The sequence below is a fragment of the Nycticebus coucang genome, chromosome 12 (genome assembly GCF_027406575.1).
Source record: "Nycticebus coucang isolate mNycCou1 chromosome 12, mNycCou1.pri, whole genome shotgun sequence".
In the NCBI taxonomy this organism is placed as follows: Eukaryota; Metazoa; Chordata; class Mammalia; order Primates; family Lorisidae; genus Nycticebus; species Nycticebus coucang.
Window position 1 is genome coordinate 58,037,390 of NC_069791.1, and position 26,306 is coordinate 58,063,695.

The 26,306-nt window shown below is 39.5% G+C and overlaps 1 protein-coding gene across 1 annotated transcript in view; it reads right to left on the reverse strand.

Annotated features, from left to right (window-relative positions):
* The window catches only part of KDM5A (lysine demethylase 5A), a 104,060-nt gene that overhangs the window by 44,999 nt on the left and 32,755 nt on the right, over positions 1 to 26,306 (reverse strand). The window contains exons 6-14 of the mRNA XM_053554464.1: positions 19,728 to 19,833; positions 18,831 to 18,922; positions 18,125 to 18,283; positions 16,063 to 16,182; positions 14,958 to 15,116; positions 6,341 to 6,522; positions 4,786 to 4,948; positions 3,225 to 3,344; positions 817 to 1,011 (exon numbers count right to left, since the gene is read on the reverse strand). Coding sequence (XP_053410439.1) covers positions 817 to 1,011; positions 3,225 to 3,344; positions 4,786 to 4,948; positions 6,341 to 6,522; positions 14,958 to 15,116; positions 16,063 to 16,182; positions 18,125 to 18,283; positions 18,831 to 18,922; positions 19,728 to 19,833 — 1,296 coding nt within the window. The remainder of the gene's footprint in view (positions 1 to 816; positions 1,012 to 3,224; positions 3,345 to 4,785; positions 4,949 to 6,340; positions 6,523 to 14,957; positions 15,117 to 16,062; positions 16,183 to 18,124; positions 18,284 to 18,830; positions 18,923 to 19,727; positions 19,834 to 26,306) is intronic.

The window sequence follows — 26,306 nt, forward strand, 5'->3', positions numbered from 1 at the left end:
CAGGCTGGTCTCAAACCTGTGAGTTCAAGCAATCCACCCACCTTGGCCTCCCAGAGTGCTAGAATTACAGGCGTGAGCCACCGCACCTAGCGTCTAAATTTTCTTGTTTAAACAAATAACATTTTTAGATTTAAAGCAGTGTTTCTCAATCTTCCTAATGCCGCAACCCTTTAATATAGTTCCTATGTCACGACCCACAGGTTGAGAACTGCTGATTTAAAGGATATATATATATACACACACACACACACACACACACACACACACACGTATATATATATATATATACATATATACACCTAGAAAATTCTACTTGATAGGATTCAATCAGGTTAAAAACCTACAAATGATGACATTAAGACTCCTAAACCTTTTCTTTTTTTCTGTTTTGTAGAGACAGTCTCACTTTATCACCCTCGGTAGAGTGCCGTGGCATCACAGCTCACAGCAACCTCCAACTCTTGGGCTTAGACGATTCTCTTGCCTCAGCCTCCAGAGTAGCTGGACTATAGCCACCCACCACAACACCCGGATATTTGTTTGTTGCAGTTTGACTGGGGCCGGGTTTGAACCCACCACCTTTGGTATATGGGGCCGGCACCCTATCCACTGAGCCACAGGCGCTGCCCTAAACCCTTTTCAATCTAAAGAAACCCAAATGGCAATTTTAAAAGTATGAAACAGTCTCCAAAGTATTGATTTTTGTGTTCAAGTCCTACAGGGATCAAAGATGAAAATGGATGCTTACTATATGTTTAATTTTTAGAATATCCTAATTACATTATCAAATATAGGAAATGTGCTTAGCAAACTTACCATTTGTACAACAGACTCCCTTAATCGTGTCTCTTCTTCAGTCATGAGAGTCAACTCTTTGCAAACCATGGCTGCAAGCCCCACATCCAAGCATTCTGGATCTGCGGCCATCTTGAAAATGAGTTCCTCATGTGAAAAGACACAGTGGCGCCTGAGCCGTCGGTAATGACTTACACACTGACGTCCAATGGGCAACTAAAAACAAGAGATTTCCAAATTAAATTACTTCTAATTTAATAATATTTCAGAACAGCATCACTATTTACCTTCCGGATCCTCCATTTTATTATAAAGAAGACAGAATAACAAACCCCACTTGAATATGAAAGGCAACTATAAATGTTAAAACCTTTATGACCAACCAGAATTTCAAATGTCTTCCCACAAAAAATTCCCATAATCTCAGATACTAAGTTTCTGACCTAAACTGATTTTTCTATACATTATCAACACCAAGAAAAAAAGACTTCCTTAGTATATAAATAAGGCAGTAAACCTCTTTAAATTGTTATTTTGTTTGTGCCTTTTTTTTTTGTTTGTTTGTGCTTTTATAGACAGCATCTTGCTTTGTCATTCAGACAGGAGTGCAGTGGCTTGAACACTGCTCACCTGCAGCACCCAATCCTGAGCTCAGGTAATCCTTCTGTCTCAGCCTCCTGAGTAGCTGGGACTACAGGAGTGCACCACCACATTCGGCTCATTTTTTTTTTTTTTTTTTTTTTAGAGGTAAGGTCTCACTATGTTGCCCAGGTTAGTCTTGAGCTCATTGCCTCAAGCTATCCTCCCACCTCTGCCTCTCAAAGTGCTGTGATTATAGGCATGAGCCACTGCATCGACCCTTAGATCAGTTTAACATGATACTATCCTCACAGGAAAAAGAAAAATACTATACAAAGAAATAAATAAAAAAATCTAAAAGTTCAGACCATAAAGGATTAAGTGCAAATATTTGAAATATACATTTCCATAAAACAAAAAGAAAAGATGTTATCTGAATAAAAACAAGGAAGAAAAATGAGGGAAAGTACTACTTAAGATACCTACATTGGCTAACTTTTTATTTTTTTGCAAGAACCATACAGCAAAACATAACAGATGTTAGCATCTAAACATTCTTTTTAAAATAACTAGCCCGGGGCAGCGCCTGTGGCTCAAAGGTGTAGGGCGCCGGCCCCACATGCCGGAGGTGGCGGGTTCAAACCCAGCCCGGCCAAAAACTGCAAAAAAAAAAAAAAAAAAAAAAAAAGATAAAATAACTAGCCCGGTAGAAAAAGAATTCAAAGAAGTAAAATCATGAAATTATATGCTTTCCTTTTCCTAAAAATGAAATAAACGACTAAACTATCATTTTTCATATATCAATATAGTCTTTAAGGTAAATTCTGAATATTTCCTAATCTATCAAGCTGTAAGCCAAATTATCACACACACAAACACTCCAATTTCAACTTATTTCCTATACTTGGGTGTCTAAAAGGAGTTTTGCTGGGATTTGAAAACTGTAATCTTCACCCAGTAGTGGTAGCTCATGCCTATAATCCTAGCACTCTAGGAGGGTGCAACAGGAGCTCAGGAGTTTGAGACCTGCCTGAGCAAAGTGAGACCCCATCTCTATCATAGATAGAAAAAAATAAGGCCAGGTGCAGTGGCTCACATTTGTAATCCTAGCACTCTGGGAGGTCAAGGCAGGTGGACTCCTTGAGCTCATGGGTTTGAGATCAGCCTAAGCAAGAGCAAGACCTGGTCTCTACTAAAAATACAAAAAACTGGGCGGTGCCTGTGGCTTAATGGGTAGGGCACCGGCTCCATATACCGAGGGTGGTGGGTTGGAACCCGGCCCCAGTCAAACTGCAACACAACAAAAATAGCCAGGCATTGTGGCAGGCGCCTGTAGTCCCAAGCTACTCAGGAGGCTGAAGCAAGAGAATTGCTTGCTTAAGCCCAGGAGTTGGAGGCTGTGAGCTGTGATGCCATGGCACTCTACCAAGGGCAATAAAGTGAAACTGTCTCAAAAAATAAAATAAAATAAAAATAAAAGTACAAATACAAAAACTGAGGAAGGGGATCACCTGAGCCCAAGAATTGAAGGTTGCTGTGGCACTCTACCCAGGGCTGAAGACTCTGTCTCAGAAAAAAAAAAAAAAAAAAAAAAAAAATCAACTGGCCATTTAAAGTTCAATCAGAAGAAGGAAAATAATGAATAGATGAGAACTAAAGAACTATAAAATATTCCAAATAAAAAATGCAATAGAAACTCTACTTAACTTTCTAAACTACAACAGCCACTCCAGTCTCCACAGAAATGTTCAGGAACCCTACCCTCAGCCCAGCTAAGCAAATATGGCAACTAAGCTTCATTTTATAGGGGTGTTAGTAGACGTACAACAGCTACTTGCTATAGAACAGACCCAGTCAGCAGTACAGAAGTTCACAGCTTCAGCAAAGTTATAGCCCTGGTTAAATCCAGAGTGATAGGCACGAGGAAAGGTCACAACGAACTCGCCAGCACACTGATTGGTCCTGTACACCTAAATGTAATTTGGAAACAGAGATACAAAAAACAAAACAAAATAAAAAACAAAAAAAGAGAAAAACAGAGTTTATCAGACAGTTTCAGAAGTATTTTCGAAAATTAAAAACAATAAAACATTAACTTACACATATCAGAAGATAATATCAGGGCTTAAGAATTATCTAAAATCAAATCCAACCAACTCTCTTAACATAGTCACTCATAGTAAGTTATAATTCATGACAAGAATTAGAAACCAAAAGAAATTATTACTCTCACTGAGCTATTGTTTCCTAACTAGATAAAATTTTTACAATTAAGGGAATTTTTTTTATTCCTGAGTTCTAAACAGTGTTAAAGAATGGAGACTCCTACTACCTATCTATGGACATTTGAAAACTAACTAAACTGAAGAGCTGACACATCTTATGAGATATCTCTAAAATCAGTTTTTCTGAACTACTTCATTTTATGAAGATACTTTGAGTCATCTAAAAAGTCCCAGGTTCCAATAAAAATTCACTCTTTAAAGAGAATAACACTACAGATGGTTTTTTTTTTTAATTGGTTTTTGGCTGGGGCTGTGTTTGAACCCGCCACCTCCGGCATATGGGACTGGAGCCCTACTCCTTGAGCCACAGGCGCCGCCCAACACTACAGATGTTACTCAATCTACTTTCTCATTAACATTGTGATAATATATTTGATTATATGTACCAAACGTTAAATTTATACTTTATCAAGTGTAGTAGCTTAATTTGAGAATCATTTTAAAAACTAAATTGAAAATTAGAAAAGATATTTATGGGGTATTTTTACTTCATTATCTCATGTATTAAAAGCTATAAAATCTTTACATGAGAAAATGACAAGCATTCATTATCAGAGTTGCCACTTAAAATAAATAGGGATAAAAAAGAACATGAGCTTTTTGTTCAAACCAGAATATGTTTACTAAAAATAGAAGGCTATTTGAATGGGTAGCTATACATATAGTATGATTCATACTTTAAAACAATACTTCTTAATCAGATAAAAATTGTTGGCTCGGTGCCTGTAGCTCAAGTGGCTAAGGCGCCAGCCACATACACGAAAGCTGGCAGGTTCGAATCCAGCCCAGGCCTGCCAAATAACAATGCCAACTACAACCAAAAAATAGCTGGGCATTGTGGCAGGCGCCTGTAGTCCCAGCTACTTGGGAGGCTGAGGCAAGAGAATTGCTTAAGCCCAGGTGCTGGAGGTTGCTGTGAGCTGTGATGCCAGAGCTCTCTACCCAGGGCGACAGCTTGAGGCTCTGTCTCAAAAAAAAAAAAAAACGCAAAAATTGTTCCACTCAGTGTATAAATTGTAATTTAGCTAGACGACATGACCTCTCATCTCTAGTTATAGAACAACATATGCTATGATTCTACCTAATCAAAAACTGAAATAAATTAAAAACACACAAAAAGACTCACAGGCACACCATGTTCCATTAACACGTTAGGATTCATGATAGTAACCAACTGATGTAGAAGATCAGGCTGGGACTCAAACAACTCAGGAGCCAATTCCCTCATCACCTCCTCCAGCTGCTCTGCAGCATGAGATGGGACACCATACCATGTCTTTGGCTCTCCCCTAGCAAAAGAAATAAATGTTAAACTAGATAGCACATAGTACCAATCAGGCCCACTTGATTCAGACCCACTTAATTATAATTTATTTTTATTTTTTTTTCTTATTTCCTTTTTATGTTTTTTTTAATTTGCTTGGGTTTTATTTTTGTTGAGACAGAATCCCACCCTATGCCCTGAGCAGAGTACAATGGCATCATAGCTCACTGCCACCTCAGACTCGGACTGCAGGCATCCTGCTGCCTCAGTCCACAAAAGCCGCTGGGGATTACAGGTGCTTGCCACAGTGCTAGCTGGCTTTTTCATTTTTTTATGAGTTAGGATCTCACTCTCGCTCAGACAAGTTTCGAACTGAGCTCAAGCAATTCTCCTGCCTCAGTTTCCCACAGTGCTGGGATTATGGGCATGAGCTACCACGCAATGAGTCCACTTCATTATAATTAACTTTGTCTTATTCCATGGCCACAGATTCTATGTCCTGAATCCATCTCATAAACCTATGCTATTGTTCATAATAGGAGTTAAGGCAAGAATATATAGATGGATAGATACATACTTATCACCACTATAAGAAAAGCAACCCAGAGCACATAAAACTCTTTAAGGTGGACTGGTAGTGGTATCTTCAAACAAAAAGACACTACATGAAAAGTAAGCACTGTTCCAAAGGATACTGACACACTACCTTGATTCAGACGTCCAATGAATACTCCAATTATCCCACAATAATTTAAGTCAGTCCATGCTCTCTAGAATACCTCTAAATAACATTCGTGAGTTCGATTTTATTATCCAAGGAAATACACCAAGACTAGCAATTACTGAAACTTCAAATATAGTTATATCTCTAAACCTTAAGGATCAAAAACTTGGTTATTATTTATCTGCTAGTCCTTTAAAGACTAGAATTCATTTAGGATACTAAGTTGTACTCCTAGGAAATGGATCTTTAGTCAAGCTATTTACAAATGGTTGTATGTCTTAATCCTCATCCAATTTACAAGACTATACAGCAGTGCTGTCCCCAACAGAATTTAATTGCAATGATTAAAAATACTCTGTCTCATGATTGCATTAATGTACACAGCTATGATTTAATTTAAAAAAAATATTCTGTAACCGTGCTGGCCAATATAATAACTAAGTCACATATGACTAAGAGTAATTGAAACATGTCTAGTCCAACTGAGAAAGTAAATATTCAATTTTATTTACTCTAAACTAATTTAAATTTAAATAGTCACATGTGACTAGGAGCTACCACATCATAGAACAGGGAAATGAAGCAGAGTAAGAATGCCACGAGAGTTTTCTACTGCATACCGTGATCTGAGTAGTATCTTCTCACAGGAGAGAAAAATCTTATCTAGTATGCTATATTAAAGAGTGCACATACCAGTGCAAGTAGTTGATGGAATAACTCCAGTGATCTTCAATGTGCCAGCAAAAAGAAGAGAAGCACATTCCCACATAGAGCCATGGCACCTTCATACCAGAGATGTCCACATTAATATGTGCAAGAACAGACTGCTCCAAGACAGGCATGTTATTCAAATTCCAACCTGAAAGTGCATATTCCTATAAAAGAAAAAAAAATTATAAATGAAAGATCAGACATGGCAAGTACTCAACAGAAATATCAAGGGAATCTTCAAAAAAATGGTGAAAATTTTATAATATTTATAATAATTTAGAATTTAGTCCATATAATCTGTTCTCTTTGTTCTCTAACACAAGTAACATTTAACTAACTATTAAATCCTATTTCCTGTCTAGGGCCTATGTAGGTTTCCCTTTATTTCAGATACCTCTGGTTTACTCCAAAGCACATGAGCAAAAGCTTCTTTATTACTCCCCAGCCTACCAGTAAAATAGTGAGACACATAACAATAGGTAACTATTATATTTCACTCTATCCCCAGTGGAATAATTTTCCAGAACATTTATTACTTTATTTATAGCATGGTGCTAGATACTGTGAAGACAAAACATAAGACACATAATCCTGAATCTGTGACAATAATGAAGACTGATAGGAGGCAGAGGAGGCAGAAAGTCACAACCATCACTCCTACCTGTAAATGTATGTAGAAATACTAGATAAATTATTAATAATAACAAAAAATTTCATTGCTAAACTCAAAACAAAAAAGAATTTCCAGTTTCCTAAAACAAAGAAGCAGCAAAACCAGAATGAAAAAGTAAGCTGTTGGGTGGCGCCCAAGCTCAGTGGGTGGGGCGCTGGCCACATACAGTGAGGCTGACGGGTTTGAACCTGGGCTGGGCCAGCTAAAACAACAATGACAACTGTAACCAAAAAAAAAAAAAAAAATATATATATATATATATACACACACACACACACACATATACATATATGGCATGTATGTATATGTATATGTATATGTATATGTATATATATAGAGAGAGAGAGTGTGAGAGTGAGATAGCCAAGCATGTGGCGGGCACCTGTAGTCCCAGCTACTTGGGAGACTGAGGCAAGAGAATCACTTGAGCCCAAGAGTCTGAGGCTGCTGCGAACTATGACGCCAAGGCGCTCTACCTAGGGCGACACCTTGAGATTATCTAAAAAAAAAAAAAGAAAAGAAAAGAAAAAAGAAGCTGTTAAGAGATATAGTAGGGTGGCACCTGTGGCTCAAAGGAGTAGGGCGCTGGCCCCCATATACCAGAGGTGGCAGGTTTAAACCCAGCCCCAGCAAAAAAATTAAAAAAAAAAAAAAAAGAGTTAGCATAAGAGTTCCTAATTGGATATAAGTACTAGCAACTAAGTTTTGAGCTAACCATCACTGAATCCATATGAGGTAAGTGACTTAAAAGTGCTTATCATCTTTATGGAGAGCAGGTCTCAAAATGGTGTCTGGAAGATCCACAATGTCAAACTATTTTCATAATTCTAAGATGTTAATTGTCTTTTTTACTTATATTCCTACAGAGTATAGTGTGAGCTTTCCAGAAGAAACATTATATGGTATCACAACAAACTGAAGGCAGAAGCAGAAACGAGAATCCAACTGCGTTCTATTACAAGGTTGGTAACTGAACCTGGACACCAGGCACCGAGGCATGGAAGATTCATTAATGTGTTACTTTTATATGTTTAAAAGTCTATGAGATAAAAAGTTAAAAAAAAAAAAAAAAAAGAGCAACAACCCTTGGCTGGGTGCAGTGGCTCATGCCTGTAATCCTAGCACTCTGGGGGGCCAAGGTGGGTGGACTGCCTGAACTCACAGGTTCGAGGCCAGCCTGAAGAAGAGCGAAACACCATCTCTAAAAATAGCTGGGCATTGTGGCAGGTACTTGTAGTCCCAGCTACTCAGAGGGCTTAAACAGGAGAATCACTTGAGACCCAGAGTTTGAGGTTGCTGTGAGCTATGATCCCACAGAACTCTACCCAGGACAACAAAATTGAGACTCTGTCTCAAAAAAAAAAAAAAAAAAAAAAAGAAGAAAGCCCTCAAAGTAAGAGCCATTTACAAAGCTTAAAGAGAGAATTCATAATACATTCCTTCTGGAAGGATGCTTGGAGAATACTTAGAGACCTAAAAATAGACCTGCCATTCGATCCTATAATTCCTTTACTAGGTTTATACCCAGAAGACCAAAAGTCACAATATAACAAAGACATCTGTACCAGAACGTTTATTGCAGCCCAATTCATAATTGCTAAGTCATGGAAGAAGCCCAAGTGTCCATCGACCCATGAATGGACTAGCAAATTGTGGTACATGTATACCATGGAATAGTATGCAGCCTTAAAGAAAGATGGAGACTTTACCTCCTTCATGTTTACATGGATGGAACTGATATTCTTCTCAGCAAAGTATCTCAGGAATGGAAGAAAAAGTATCCAATGTACTCAGCTCTACTATGAAGCTAAATTATAGCTTTCACACGAAGGCTATAACCCAACTATAGCACAAGACTATGGGGAAAGGGCCAAGGAAGGAGAAGGGAGGGGGGAGGTTTTGGTGGAGGGAGGGTAATGGGTGGGGCCGCACCTACAGTGCATCTTAGAATGGGTACAGGCAAAACTTACTAAATGAAGAATACAAATGCCTACATACAGTAACTAAGAAAATGCCATGAAGGCTACGTTGAACAGTTTGATGAGAATATATTTCAGATTGTATATGAAACCCGCACATTGTACCCCTTGATTGCACTAATGTACATAGCTATGATTTAACAATAAAAATAAATTAAAACAAAAAAAGACAATTCATAAACTAGAAGACAGATTTGAAGAAATTATCCATAATGCACCACAGAGACAGAGAAAATATATAATTAAGAGTCATGAGTAGCCGGGTGTTGTGGCGGGTGCCTGTAGTCCCAGCTACTTGAGAGGCTGAGGCAAGAGAATCGCTTAAGCCCAAGAGTTTGAGGTTGCTGTGAGCTGTGACGCCATGGCACTCTACCCAGGGCAACATAGTGAGACTCCGTCTCAAAAAAAAACAAAAAAAAAAGAGTTATGAGGAATAGAGTAAGAAAATCCAGCACAGGGTTAATTAGAAATTACAAGAGGCTTGGCGCCTGCAGTACAGTGGTTATACTGCCAGCCACATACACCAAGGCTGGCAGGTTCAAACCCAGCCCAGGTCAGCTAAACAACAATGACAACTCCAATAAAAAAGTAGCCGGGTGTTGTGGAGGGCACATGTAATCCCAGCTATCTGGGAGGCTGAGGCAAGAGAATTGGTTAAGCCCAAAAGTTTGCCATTGCTGTGAGCTATGACGCCATGGCACTCTACGGAGGGCGACAGTTTTTTTTTTTTCTGTCTTTAAAAAAAAAAAAGAAATTAGAACAAGAAAATAACAAAGAGATACCATTCCTATTCATAAGCTAAGAAAAGGGTTTCAACAGATACTACTCAATGTTTTTTGGCTGGATGGTTGAATAAATAATCTAATCGAAGAGACCAGGTTTACATACAAAACAAGTTCAAACACAAGGCAATATATATTAAACTCCAAATACCCCCACCACCACCCGCAAAAGAGTATACTTAAAACAGTCATCATCAGGGGTTTGAATTGTTAGGAAAGCTTTATGGAAAAGGAAGAACCAATGTTGAACTTTAAAGAATAGATAAGATTTGAATAAAGGCGGGAGAGCTATAGAAATGTAAAAGATTACAGTGAGACAGAATATACTAGTCCAGTTGACATAGTGACAAGAGTAGAAGAATCATACTCAGAAATAAAGAAACTAAGATTAGGCAGAAAGTTTCAATCTATAATCTTTCTTTTTTTTTTTGGCTTGCTGAAGTTTTAGACTTATTATTAGGTTTAAGTCTATTTATGTGCAAATAAAATTCAAGAAATCACATCACGTCATCATATTTATGAAATTGTTTTCACTGATAAAATGAGGTATTCTGGCTTTACAATGTTCTAGGTTGAAGCAAGCAGTTTTATCAAAGATATAAGAAAGAAGACAGAGATAATTGCAATTACTTCCTAAAGAGAAAAAACCAAGTGAAATGTGTAGGGGCGAGATAATTTAAGCCACAAAATACATTTCACAGTATCAAGCAGTATATATGCAAATTTTAATCCTAACCTTAAAATTGGTATAATTTATTATTATTAACTTAGCAAACAACATTCGATCTATAATCTTAAGTTTTGGGCTAGGAAGTTTAGATTTTATCCTATATGTAAAAAAACGAAATAAAAGACTTTAAAAAATGAAACAGTATGAAGAACACAGAATCTTTTTAAACTTTTGCTTGTGGAAAATTTCTAAGATAAAGTAGACAGAATTGCACAATAAATTCCCACTAACCCATCATTCCTTAAATGGTAAATGAAAGCAATACATGACAGAAACTGCAGAGAGAAGCAGTATGCAAAAAGAGTTTAACACAGCAGCCCTTTAAATTCAGCCCTTGGCTGGCATTGAGAAACCTGAATGGTAAACAATTTGCTACACTAATATAAAACTTTTCTTAAAAGTAGCTCTTATGCTTACTTTGTATAATGTGGTATATGTTGAACACCTGCTTTTCTTCTTAGAGTCTAGAATTTTGGTACATGTTTGGCAAAGTGTGCTCATATTCATCAGCTCCCAGTAAAAACCTTGGGCACTAAGGCTCTAATGAGCTTCCCTGGTAGGCAACATTTCACCCATGCTGCCACAATTTGATACTGGAATAATTAAGCACATCCTGTGTGATCTCACTTGGAGAAGACTCTTAAAAGCCTGTGCCTCATTTCCCAAGAACTTTTCACTATAATAAATCATAGCCATGAGACCTCCTAGCAAATCGCTGAAACCTGAGGATAATCATGGGGACCCTCAACACAAGCAGTCATCATGTAAAAGCATAATAATCATCCCAACACATGATAAGGACCCTAGACTAGGATGGTAGTGATGGAAATGGAAAGGAGCCAATCCAATAGAAAGTAAGGGGAATGAATGGTTCAGAGCCTGTAGCTCAAGTGGCTAGGGCACCAGCCACATACACCGGAGCTGGCGGGTTCGAATCCAGCCCAGGCCCGCCAAACAATGCCAACTACAACCAAAAAATAGCTGGGCACTGTGTGCCTGTAGTCCCAGCTACTTGGGAGGCTAACACAAGAGAATCGCTTAAGCCCAAGAGTTTGAGGTTGCTATATGCTGTGATACCACAGCACTCTACCCAAGGCATCAGCTTCAGACTCTGTCTCAAAAAAAAAAAAGAAAGAAAGAAAAGAAAAGAAGGGGAATGGCTCAGTGCCCGTAGCACAGTGATTATGGCGCCAGCCACATACAATGAAGTCAGCAGGTTTGAACCCACCCTGGGCCAACTAAAAAACAACAGTGACAACTGCAACAAAAAAAAGCCAGGCATTGTGGCAGGCACCTATAGTCCCAGCTACTTGGGAGCCAGAGGCCCAAGAGTTTGAGGTTGCTGTGAGCTGTGACACCAGGACAGTCTACTGAGGGTGACATAGTGGGATACTGTCCAAAAAAAAAAATTGAGGGCAGCACCTGTGGCTCAGTGGGTAGGGCACCAGCCCCATATACCAAGGGTGGCGGGTTCAAACCCAGCCCTGGCCAAACTGCAACAAAAAAATAGTTGGGCGTCTGGTCATATTAGTTCTTTAATATGGAACTAAGAGGATGAGAAGAAAAAAACATTCCAAGGTTTCAAGTTCTATACCTATCTTCATTCCTCAGAAGCCCTGTTCATAGAACATACTATATGCACAAGATACAACTTCAGAAGTACTTTTCCATTTAACTATGATACCACAGAGACATGCTATCAGATATCAAAAGGCTAACTCGGCAGCACTATAGCTCAGTGGGTAGGGCACCAGCCACAAACACCAAGGCTGGTAGGTTCGAATCCAGCCCAGCCGGGTAAAGCAATGACAACTGCAACAAAAAAATAGCCAGACGTTATGGTGGGCGCCTATAGTTCTAGCCTTCGGAGGCTGAGACAAGAGAATCACTTGAGCCTAAGAGTTTGAGGTTGCTGTGAGCTAGTGACGCCACAGGGTGACAGCTTGAGACTCTTGTCTCAAAAAAAAGAAAGGCTAACTCATATTATAGAAGTTCAACACAAATGTATAATTCCTGGTGAAAAGCTGGTGGTATCTCCTGTTTTAATACATTAATTGTAGAAGAAACAAATTTACATAAAATAATTAAGTATAAAAAGCCTTAAGGTTTTAGATATATTATCTAGTTAGTCCCTAAAATCTTTTTGTGATAAATAGCTTTTCTCATACTATCTTACAACAAAAACAGAATCTTAAGTAAAGCATGAATGTGTAGAAAATAAACAGCAAATCTATGACTCCCAGTCTAGAAAAAAAGGCTTTATTTGCCTATCTCTTAATAATATGGTTGACATTATTAAAGCTCAAAAATTAATGTTTAAATCTATTTAAAATTACAAAAAGTTTTTAATTTAGGACATTTAGCAAAATATTTCTGACCAGTTAATCCGAAAGTTATCTGACTCACAGAATCACAGTTGGAAGAAGCAAGAATCTGATGTATTCAATTCTAATATGAAGGTAGTATATGAGCTAATATCTGGGGAAGGGGGTAGGGGAAGGTAGAGGAATGAGGGAATGGGAAAAAGGGAAGGAGGGAAGGGGATTGGGGGGTGGGGTGGTCATGGTATATGGCACACCTCTCGGGGGCAGGACACAATTGTAAGAGGGACATTATCTAACAAATGCAATCAGTGTGACCTAATTCTTTGTACCCTCAAATAAATCCCAAACAATTAAAAAAAAAATCACACTAGCCACCTTTGCAACCTTCTCTATGTTACACTAAAAATAATAAAGTCAGGCAGCCTCCAATGTCCCTGGCCCCTCCCCACCTAACCCCAACAGTGATCCTCACATTCTGAAATTCAGAATCTTACCGAGTCCCCACCCATACTGAACAGGGCTGACCTATATAACCAATAATACACGGCAGATATTAAGAAATTTGAGCTGGGCACTGTGGCTCACACCTGTAATACTAGCACCCTGGGAGGCCAAGGTGGGTGGATCACTTCATCTCAGGAGTTCGAGATCAGCCTGAGCATGAGCATGATTACTTCATCTCAGGAGTTTGAAACCAGTCTGAGCATGAGCTCACACCTCTAATTCTAGCATTCTGGCAGGTCAAGGTGGAAGGACTACTTGAGCTAAGGAGTTCAAGACCAGCCTGAGCAAGAGCAAGACCCCCCCTCTGCTAAAAATAGAAAAACTAGTGGGGTGTCATGGAACATGCATGTAGTCCCAGCTACTTGAAGGAAGAGGATAGCTTGAGCCTACAAGTTTGAGTTTGCTATAAGCTAAGATGCCGTAAGACTCTATCCTGATGCAACAGAAGTGAGATTCTGTCTTAAAAAACAAACAAACAAAGGCTGGGCGCCTGTAGCTCACGCGGCTAGGGCGCCAGCCACATACACCAGAGCTGGCAGGTTCGAATCCAGCCCAGGCCTGTCAAACAACAATGACAACTACAACCAAAAAATAGCCGGGCGTTGTGGCAGGTGCCTATAGTACCAGCTACTTGGGAGGCTAAAGCAAGAGAATTGTGTAAACCTAAGAGTCTGAGGTTACTGTGAGCTGTGATACCACAGCACTCTACCCAGGCAAAAGAATAGCTTAAGCTGAGGGTGACAGCTTAAGACTTTGTCTCAAAAAAAAAAAAAAAAAAAAAAGAAGATTAGAAAAGAAATCTGACTTTTAGACGAGGCATAGTGGCTCACGCCTTTAATTCTAGCACTATGGCAGGCCAAGGTGGGAGGACCACTTGGGCTAAGGAGTTCAAGACCCTCCCTCTGCTAAAAATAGAAAAAACAAATTAGCTAGGTGTTGTGGTGGAAGCCCCAACTATAGGAGGATCACCTGAACCCAGGAGTCTGAGGTTGCTATGAGCTAGGCTGATGTCACAGCATTCTAGTCTCGGACAACAGAGTAAGAGTCTGTCTCAAAAAACAAAAAATTGGGGTGGCACCTGTGGCTCAAGGAGTAGGGCGCCAGTCCCATATGCCGGAGGTGGTGGGTTCAAACCCAGCCCCAGCCAAAAACCACAAAAAAAAAAAAAAAAAAAATAGGCAGGGCGCAGTGGCTCATGCCTGTAATCCTAGCACTCTGAGAAGCCCAGGCAGGTGGATTGCCTGAGGTCACGGGTTCAAGACTAGCCTGAGCAAGAGTGAGACACCATCTCTAAAAAAACAGCCAGGTGTTTTAGTAGGTGCCTATAGTCCCAGCTACTCGGGAGGCTGAGGCAAAAATTGCTTAAGCCCAAGAGTTGGAGGGTGCTGTGAGCTGTGACATCACAGCACTCTACCAAGGACAACAAAGCAAGACTCTTGTCTCAAAAAAATTTTTTTAAATGAAAGAAGATATACCATATTACATTGTCCAAATCCTACATATTTAATATTTTAAGTTAATATGGTCCTTTTAAGATAAAAGTAGCTTTCTATGCAAAAGCTAAATCAGCCTGGTGTATGTAAAAGTTTGGTTAATACTATCTGCACCTCTTCTTCTGGCAGCATCTTTCTCCGACCATCCTTTACAGGAAATCCACTTCCAAAGTCTTTTGAAGAGATATCAGCTCCATACTCCACAATAACATCTTCTTCAATGCTGCTCACCAGCCGCCAGAATTCCTTTTCTACGAGTTCTGTGGGAACCATCTACACAGGTAAAATAAAGATGATAAGATTATTAATCCACTATATAACTACAGCCCATTATAAACATAAAACACAGGTCAAGTAAACATAAACCCACGGTGAAATAAAAAAACCAGACAGAAAAAGATAAAACTTTTTCCACTAGACTGGAGAAAAGCTGAAGACAACATGAATGTTCAGAAAAAACATAATCAACTGGGCGGCGCCTGTGGCTCAGTAGGTAAGGCGCCGGCCCCATATACCGAGGGTGGCGGGTTCAAACCCAGCCCCGGCCAAACTGCAACCAAAAAATAGCCGGGCGTTGTGGCAGGCGCCTGTGGTCCCAGCTACTTGGGAGGCTGAGGCAAGAGAATCGCTTAAGCCCAGGAGTTGGAGGTTGCTGTGAGCTGGGTGAGGCCACGGCACTCTACCGAGGGCCACAAAGTGAGACTCTGCCTCTACCAAAAAAAAAAGTTAGTCAGAAAAACATAATCAACTTATACTGCCTTAGTATGAAAAAACTCTTCCCAACTACAAAAAACAAAGATGAATCAGCACATCAAAGATGAACAAGCAAATGTAAATGGCAAGGCTGACTTTTTGGCAAAGTTTTTTGACAGAGACTTAAAAAGCTCAAGATCCCATAGAGAAAGAAGCAAACACTAAACAAAAGCAGCTCCTTCCAAATACATCATGCTTTTTTGTAAAGAATTATTCACAGAGGACTAATAAAAGAACCTGAGCATCAAAACAGATTTTACAACAGAAGAGTTCAAATTGCCACATTAGAGAGAGTAAAAAAAAAAAAAAAAGAAATAGATGTCAGGCCCCTAAATTTAAGATTTAGTGTTCTATAATTTTTTCATGCTGTTGTCTATAAAACAATACAAGTAAAAAAGGAAATCAAAAGTTTGGACTCAGAAAAATCTTTGTACCTCTCCAAACTGACCTACAGATAGCTACTCACATGGACTGGCATATTGAAATAATCAGACTTAAAATTATCTGCCATCTCTCCAAAGCTCTGAAGTGTATATTCTCGTACAGCTTGCTCAAATCCAAAGGCTTCTCGAGGTTTGTTACATTCCTGGAAAGAAAAAAAAAATCTAAGATTAACTCAATGAATTAACTCAATGAACATTTTGTTAAGTGAATTGAAGAAAGCTTTATTTATTTTTTAGAGACAGAGTATTACTTTATTGCCCTTGGTAGAGTGCCATGGCATCACAGCTCACAGCAACATCCAACTCCTGGGCTTAGGCCATTCTCTGGCCTCAGCCTCCCAAGTAGCTGGGACTGCAGGCACCCGTCACAATGCCTAGCTATTTTTTTGTTGCAATTTGGCCAAGGCATGGTTTGAACCTGCCATCCTCGGCATATGGGGCCGGCACCCTACCCACTGAGCCACTGGCACCACCCTGAAGAAAGCATTAAACTAATGCTTTTTACATACTACCTTTCTTGATCATCTCCCTAAATCAGCAGTTCTCCACCTGTGGGTCGTGACCCAAAGGAACTGTATTAAAGCGCCTCAGCATTAGGAAGGTTGAGAACCACTGCTCTAGATAAAGCAAATCCAATCAACCCTTAAGAAGAAAAAAGTTATTAGCTACTTGCAATATGATTGTTAGGAAATTACCTCAAGTGCATTTTCACAGCCTTCCAATGGAAGCTTTAGACTCTGGAGCTGGCATTAAGCTCTGGTACAACAAGAAGCACACAGAACAGCAGCCCGCAACCTTTTTTGGCACCAGGGACTGGCTCCAGGGAAGACAATTTTTCCCACTAGTGGCAGGGGAAATGGTCTGACAGGAGGTAGAGCTCAAGCAGTGATGCACGTGATGCAGGTAAGGTTATATATACGGATGAAGTTTCTACCACTCACCTCCTAGGAACTGGGTGTTGCCCAGTTCCTAACAGGCCATGGTACTGGTCCACAGCCTGGACTACAGACCCAGAGAACTACTGACTTGGAATCAAGCTCGGAGATGTCTTTTTTTTTTTTCTTTTTAAAAGGCTAGTCAACAGAAGCAGTTGTGAGTGGAGAAGGAACAAAGGAATTTCTAACTGTTTATAATCAATTATTAATAGCTGTAAACATTAAATGCCACTGCACTCTGCCCATCAATACCTATCATTCTTAGCATACCAGTGGATATGGCCATGGAGAAAGTAAATGTTCATGAGGGAAGGAAGGTAATAGATTAAGGAGATATCCATTGGAATGCTCAGTTATCTGGCTAAGAGAAGGTTGTTCACACTACCTATCACCATGGCCAATGTCTTAACATAAATATTCACTTAGAAGAGAACTGCCTTCTGAATCTTTTAACCTTGTAAATAGTAAATAAATATTATAATAATTCAAAGTCCATAAAAGACCTTCCAACTAGATATACCCAGCCAACTCTATCATAACATTTTGTTAAAAAAAGAAAACAGACTAGGCATTTCATGACAGTGACATCATTATACTCTTTCAATTAAAAAAATTTAGTACAATCATGTCAAAATTTGGACAAGTTAAAGACACCATCAGTTTATTTACTGGCATGAAAACTGGACACATAAATCCAAGTTCTGGGGCAGCACCTGTGACTCAGTGAGTAGGGCGCCGGCCCCATATACCAGAGGTGGCAGGTTCAAACCCGGCCCTGGCCAAAAAAAAAAAAATATCCAAGTTCTACAGTTTCACATCTGGTTCTACTTTCTTTGAAAAAACTTAGAAAAAAAAAAAAAAACTACGAGTTTTCTTCATTTTTATTGCTGTCCAGCAATACAAATATTCTGAGAAGTCTCATTAATCTGCAGCAATAAACGGAAATATCCCAAGAGTCAAAAAGGAACCTTTGAAAAGCAATGCAACTGTTACATTTCCTTTCAATGTAGTTCTTTTTAACATCCTGGAAATTTCAAACACTGAAGAACAAAGAGTGAGAAAAGCTTTTGAGAGTGTGTTCATGTGGATGTGTATATGTATGCATTATTGTTTTCAGTTAAAAAAAGATCCATAAAGATTAGGCTTATACCTCAGCAACACATTTAGGACACCTCCAGTCTCCTTTGGGCACATCAGGTAGTGGAGGAATTAGACAAAATGTATGATAGCTGTCATCACATCCATCACACAAAAGCAATTTATCTTCATTGTTTCCCCGACCACAAAACATACAAACATACAGATCAACCTGTTTAAAAAAATAAATATAAAAATTTATTGCTCTAATAAACTTCTACCTGAAACTTAGTTGAAACAAAATAACATAAATAAACATAACTTAAATCCTGCATATCTAATTCAAATCATCGTATTTAAACAGCTTTCCCTAAATTTCCTTCCAGAGCTTCCACAGGTAAGTTAATAAAAGCATATCACATTGTTAGAATAATGAAAATACTATGAATCTAGAGTATTTGAAAATCAATTTATATTTTAAAAAAATACAACAACATAGTTCTTCCTACATACAAATACTCCCTGGCAGAAAATGAATGCACTATAATACAATTCAAAAATTTACATAAATTCATATTAATTCTCTCAGTTACCCATAAGGTATATGACATAGGGGAAATAGTTAAGTGTATGGGCCAAAGCAAGGTTAAGATTATATGAACCAAAGCTGCAACTTCACATATTTATCATTAAGTCTTCTAACCAAATGAGCTAACTAAATCACATGAACGAAAACAAAAATAAATCTTTTCCCTCCTGATACATCCCAAAACACTTACAAAGTTAACAGAGAGCGTTCCTTTCCGTTGTCTCATTTGCATGTTAAATGTGTCTGACCTATTGGTAACTTTCCGTCTTCTGGTCACCTCATCTTGAAATAAAAAGTTACATAATAATAGTAAAAGCTAATGTTGAGAGCTTACTATGGACCAGATACCATTTAAAATTATTTAAATAAGTTGAAATCTCACAACACTATGAAGTAGATATACTATGATGTCTCATTAAAGGTAAAAAACCTGAGGTATAAAGTAGTTAGTAACTGGCTCAAAATCACACAGCCAATCAGTTGCAGATTTGGGATTCTAATCTAGGCAACCAAGCTCCAGGGAACTGAACCATCTGAATACAACTATACTTGTATTCAGTGCTTACTATATACTACATGTATGTATTACTTGCAGGGACTCTCAAATAAATCACAGACTAATTTTTAAGATTCACTGTGAAAAACATGGTGGCTCACACCTATAGTCCTAGCACTCTTAGAGGCCAAGGCAAGAGGATCCCTTGGGCTCCTCAATCTCAACAACAGTGAGAACTCACCTCTACTAAAAACAGAAAAAAATTAGCCAAGTGCTGTGCATGCGCGGACAGCCCCAACTACTCAGGAGGCTGAGGCAGGGGAATTGCTCTAGCCCAGGAGTTTGAGGTTGTAGTGAGCTGTAATGATACCACTGCAATTTAGCAGAGGTGATAAAGCAAGTTTGTCAAAAAAAAAAAAAAAGGGAAAGGGGGAAGGGAAGGGAAGAAAAAGCAATTGGCCTAAGAACCATGTTGTTAGTTTACAATTTCTAAAAATTCCCCAGCACAGACTAAAATTCAAGTATAATTTGAATCTTTTTACACCATTTGTTGCACCTTATTTCTTTTCATGATGAAATAATAGAATTTACCTTCTTTATCTTTTGCTCCTATTGCCAGGCCCACAACCTTGGGCCCAGCCCCAAAAATCTGAAGTTTCTTCAATTCTGTGCTTCTATTCATTTCTCCAGATTCTGACTACAAAGTAATAAACAAAATTCATATTAGCATAATTGCACTGATTCATGCATTTTTCTCGTTTTATTATTTTACTTTTTTTTTTAAGAGAAGAGGCCTCCCTCTGTTGCCTAGGCTAGAGTGCAGGGGTACCATCACAGCTCACTGCAATCTCAAACTCCTGGGCTACAGCAATCTTCTTGCCTCAGCCTCCCTAGTAGCTAGGACTACCAGCGTGTACCACCAAATCTGGCATGCAATGATTTTCTTACCCAAGTTTCAGGATTCTATTCAAAATGAAAGGAAAAATTATTTGATTTCTTCTCTCTAAATTCACTCACTGACTCTTTCAACAGTTGGAAACAGTCACCAAAAGCACCATGCCAATACCCATATTCTTTTTTTTTTTTTTTTTTGCAGTTTTTGGCCGGGGCTGTGTTTGAACCTGCCACCTCCGGCATATGGGGCCGGCGGCCTACTCTTTTGAGCCACAGGCGCCGCCCAATATTGTCACTAAATAAAATCTGTCTCTATCTCATAAAAATACAGTAATCAAGTTATCTAAAGACAGACAATAGGAATCAGAACAACAGGTTATTATGCAATAGGAATCCCTACCTCTAACTTGCTAATGAACACTTTGCTAATGAATACCCACATCAGGGAATGAATTATGATTACCCTAAACGAATCATGCTAATCCCATTTCTCTTTGTTTGATGGCCTAGCTAGGGGTGGGAATATGATCCAGGTCTAGCCAGTAAGACATTTAAAAAAAAAAAAAAGTGACTCGGCGCCCATAGTACAGTGGTTACGGCGCCTGCCACATATTCTGAGGCTGGTGGGTTCGAACCCAGCCCGGGCCTGCTAAACAACAATGACAACTGCAACAAAAAATAGCTGGGCACTGTGGTGGGCACCCATAGTTCCAGCTACTTGGGAGGCTGAGGCAAGAGAATCACTTAAGCCCAAGAGTTTGAGATTGCTGTGAGCTGTGATGCCACAGCACTCTACCAAGGGTGACATAGTGAGACTTTGTCTCAAAAAAAAAAAAAAAAGTTTACTAAAAGCCTCTTGAAAGGATTTTCATGTACTAATAAAAAGGAAAGCTTCTCAAAGAATAAGTCCTTTTGCCCCAACTCTCTTTCTTCCTGCTCAGACAGATGAAAACCTGGTGCTGGATTGTGCAGCAGCCACACTACAAATGGAAAAAGATTTGGGTCCCTGAGAACAATATGAAGATGCTATATCAGTGGTTCTCAACCTTCCTAATGCCGCAATGTATTTTCATTGTTAAAAAGGTGTCTTGACCCATAGCTTGAGAACCACTGTGCTATACCAATCCTTGAACTATCTATTTCTGAAAATCGTACAGGAAAAACATGTTTTTGAGTGAAAATGTTGTCATCAATGTTTAAGCTACTTTCGTCTGGCATTGAATTACTTGAAAGGAGAGAGCATCCTGACAAAAACTGGTGTCAAATCTTGAATTTAGAGGAACCATAATCTTTGAATATAGAATAAGTAAATAACCAAACTTTTATTTATTTATTTATTTTCTTTTTTTTGTAGAGACAGAGTCTCACTTTATGGCCCTCGGTAGAGTGCCGTGGCCTCACACAGCTCACGGCAACCTCCGACTCCTGGGCTTAAGCGATTCTCTTGCCTCAGCCTCCCGAGTAGCTGGGACTGCAGGCGCTTGCCACAACGCCCGGCTATTTTTTAGCTGCAGTTTGGCCGGGGCCGGGTCTGAACCCGTCACCCTCGGTATATGGGGCCGGCGCCTTACCAACTGAGCCACAGGCGCCGCCATAACCAAACTTTTAAATGAACAAATAAACAATAAGCATAAAAATGACCAGGATAAAATACAGACTATTTTATTAGTCTATGCTATGTAACAAATGATGTATATAATCCAAACTAATAAAGGATCATGTAAGAACAAAACCAAACAAAGCGGCATTTCAAAATTTATCTTTAAACTTTGGTAGACTAATTCAATTATACTAACCAATTTCTACAATTAATCCAATGACAAATATAACACTATACATTCTTTGCTGCTATTAAAACAAAGTACACAATAATAAAAGCTAACATACATTAAGAACATAGTATGTACCATATCTAAGTATGTTAGTTAATTCTTACAACAACCTTTTCATACAGGCAACAAAGTTCCAAAAAGTTAAGAATAAGAAAATTACATTTTCTGATCTTAATGAAATAAACTAGAAATAACAAACCAGAAAGATCCCTCCAGCCCCAAATTTTAACTCTCTGTGGCTCAAGGAGTAGGGTGCCAGTCCCATATGCCGGAGGTGGTGGGTTCAAACCCAGCCCCAGCCAAAAATCACAAAAAGAAAAAAAAAAAAGTGCTTTCTTTTGGGCGGCGCCTGTGGCTCAGTGAGTAGGGCGCCGGCCCCATATGCCGAGGGTGGCGGGTTCAAACCCAGCCCCGGCCAAACTGCAACAAAAAAACAGCCGGGCATTGTGGCGGGCGCCTGTAGTCCCAGCTGCTCGGGAGGCTGAGGCAAGAGAATCGCGTAAGCCCAAGAGTTAAGAGGTTGCTGTGAGCCGTGTGACGCCACGGCACTCTACCTGAGGGCGGTACAGTGAGACTCTGTCTCTACAAAAAAAAAAAAATAACAATAGGCCGGGCATAGCATTTCATGCCTGTAAGTCTAGCACTCTGGGAGACTGAGGCAGGTGGATCACCTGAGCTTAGAAGTTCAAGACTAGCCTGAGCAATAGCAAGACCCCATCTCTAAAAAGAGACTGACTGGCCAGGCACTGTGACAGGTGTCTGTCACAGATACTCAGGAGGCTGAGGCAGAAGGATCACTTGAACCAAGAGTTTGAGGTTGCTGTGAGCTATGGTGACACCACCACATTCTACTCAGGGTGATGGAGTCAAAAACTCTGATTCAAAAATATATATATAATATAAATATAATAAAGACTATAAGATCTCTAAAACAAAACAGTAACCACAGGAAATGTTAGATTTATACATATTAATAAAATCAGAAGAATAAAAATAAATTCAATTTCCCAACTCAAAACACGAGGAAAAAACTACAGTATAAGCCAAAGAATTTTGCGGTGCTAGATTACAACTGGAATTATCAGCATGAACTTAAAATATGAAGTCCTAAGTTTTTTTTTAAGAGTCTCACTCTCTTGCCTGAGGCTAGAGTACCGGGCTGTCAGTCAGCATAGCTCACAGCAACTTCAAACTCCTGGGTTCAAGTGATTTCCTCCCTCACCCCTCAGATTCCTGAGTAACTGGGACTACAAGTGCCCACCATGAACACCCAGCTAAGTTTTCTATTTTTTAGTAAAGATGGGGCCTGCTGCTGGTCTCAAACTCCTGACCTCAAGTGCTCCTCCTATCTCAGGCTCCCTGAGTGCTAGGATTTCAGGAAGGAGCAACTATACATGGCCAATTTCTTAAAAATTTCCTCACCCTGACCATTAAAAGGGCCTAGAAACAATGGAAACAAGCACACCTTGGGCTCAGATCGGGGCTTCTAAATACCCAGGATCTCTCTCAGAGAAACAACCAATTCCAGGTCTCAAAAAGGCAAGAAAGAGATGAGCCTTTTTATGCTAAAAAGTAAATGCTCCAACACTGAAAAATATTTTTGAAGAGGACACAGGAATCGGCTTGAAGGGGCTCCCAGTAGCCAAATTTGAAACAATTAGATTATCAAAAAAGAATAAAAGATGGTTATGATGACTATAAGACACTGCATTTAAAAAAATTCATGATCTATAGTGATTCTAAATAAAAGCAGTCACGGTTTCACAGGTATATTATATATTAAAATTCAAATTGCTCACTAAAATACATTTTACTGTATGGAAAACTTATCTCAATAAAGTGTGAGAAAAGAAAAGATCTTCAATAGAGAAAAATGCCAACTAATAAATGTAGAAACAATTACAGAATTAGAAAATTATGTAGTCAGCAACACCAACTTAAGAACTAATTCAGGCAAGGTCATCAATGAATGTATAATAAAAACAACTGGGTTCAGTGCCGTGGCACGGTGGTTACGGCGCCAGCCATATACACCGAGGGAGCTGGGTTCGAACCTGCCCCAGGCCAGCTAAACAACAACTGCAACAAAAAATAGCCGGGCGATGTGGCAGGTGCCTGTAGTCCCAGCTACTTGGGAGGCTAAGGCAAGAGAATTTCTTAAGCCCAAGAGTATGAGGTTGCAGTGAGCTGTGACACCACAGCACTCTACCAAGAGCAACAACTTGAGACTCGGTCTCAAAGACAAAAAAAAACCCACTGGGAAAACAAAACTGGTCAACTGGTTATTCACACTGTCTCAAAGTTTAGTCTGATTATTTTTATTACAAAGAGAGTAAGTACTTCATGATGAAGAAGTCTGGTTCGATCTGTATCACCAATAATGAGATACGCTGGCATTATGGACTTCATTCTTGTGTATAAATGTAGTTAAGAGTTCGGTTTTTTTTTTTTTGGCAGTTTTTGGCCAGGGCTGGGTTTGAACCCGCCACCTCCGGCATATGCGGCCAGCACTCTACCCCATTGAACCACAGGTGCCACCCTGAGTTTGGTATTGTTTGATGTCGACAAAACACAACCCCAGCTCTAAAAGATATCACAATCCAGTGAGGTCACAGATGAAAAGACAATTTCAGGAGAGTATTGCAAGCAAAGTGACAGAGATGAGAAAGGAGAATAGGATAACATCCGTAACTTTTATGTTTCTGGTTTGAGAGACTACTAGATGACTGTACTTATTGTTGTCAACAAGGTAGAAAATATTCAAGGGAAAAAGATTCAGAAAAGGTGACAATGAATTGTTTGAGACATATTGAATTTGGCACAGACATACTGAATTGGCTGTGCTATGGCCAAAAAGGTACACATACATATACTCGCTCACACATACACACGTACACACATACCTCTGGTGAACAGAAAAGAAATGTGAATGTCAAAAAAGATTTTGGAGTCTTGGGTGTCGGTAGTAGTTGAAATCAATATAGATGAGACAGGTAAGGAAGTGAAGATAGAAAAGGACCAAAGAGGGCAGCGCCTGTGGCTCAGTCGGTAGGGCGCCGGCCCCATATACCAAGGGTGGCGGGTTCAAACCCAGCCCCGGACGAACTGCAACAAAAAAATAGCCGGGCGTTGTGGTGGGCACCTGTAGTCCCAGCTACTCCGGAGGCTGAGGCAAGAGAATTACTTAAGCCCAAGAGTTGGAGGTTGCTGTGAGCTATGTGATGACACGGCACTCTACCGAGGGCCATAAAAGGAGACTCTGTCTCTACAAAAAAAAAAGAAAAGAAAAAGAAAAAGACCAAAGATACAAAATAGGCTCTGCACCCATAGCTTAGTGGTTAGGGTACCACCCACATACACAGATGCTGGCGGGTTCAAACCCTGGGCCTGATAAATAACAATGACAACTGCAACAACAACAAAAAAAACAGCTGGGCGTTCCAGCAGGCGCCTGTAGTCCCAGCTACTTGGGATGCTAAGGCAAGAGAATTACCTAAGCCCAAGAGTTTGAGGTTGCTGTGAGCTGTGTTGCCATGGCACTCTACCCAGGGTGACAGCTGGCAGCGCCTGTGGCTCAGAGGAGTAGTTGCCAGCCCCATATCCCGGAGGTGGCGGGTTCAAACCCAGCCCTGGCCAAAAACTACAAAAAAAAAAAAAAGATACAAAATAACAAAGATGAGTGGTCAGAGGAAAAAGAGACAAATCAGAAGAGAAGCATTACAGAAATTAAAGAAACATCAAGTTAATCAAATTTCAAGGACAAAAGTCAATAACCATATTAAGTGTCTACATAATCAGAGATAAAGTAAGGATAGAAATGAAAAGGGAACCTCAGAATTTTATAATTAAAAATTCAGAGGTAAACTGAATAGTGCAGTTTCAATGAAATTATTTAGTTCAAACTCAGATTAGAGTATAAAAACTAAACAAGACATCAAGGCAACTGAGACAATATAGACTCTTTTCAAGAAACTTCTCTGTGGGCTCAGTGCCTGTAGCACAGTGCTTACAGCGCCAGCCACATGCACTGAGGCTGGCGGGTTCAAGCCCAGCATGGGCAGCTAAACAACAACAACTGTAACAAGAAAACAGCCAGGCATTGTGGCAGACACCTGTAGTCCCAGCTACTTGGGAGGCTGAGGCAAGATAATCACTTAAGCCCAAGAGTCCGAAGTTGCTGTGAGCTGTGACACCACAGCACTGTACCAAGGGCAACACAGTGAGACTCTATCTCAAAAACAAACAAAAAAAAAAGACATATACAAAGAGGGCTTTTATTTATAAGACTATAAAGATTTGAACACACAAATGTATTTGGAGGGGAGTAGAATTCAACGCACAAAGAAGGTGAGAGATAAAGATTTCCCAATAGATATAGCGAAATCACTAAAAGAAACCAGAAAGGGAAGCTGGGAAAGGTGGCAGATGCCTATAATCCTAGCAC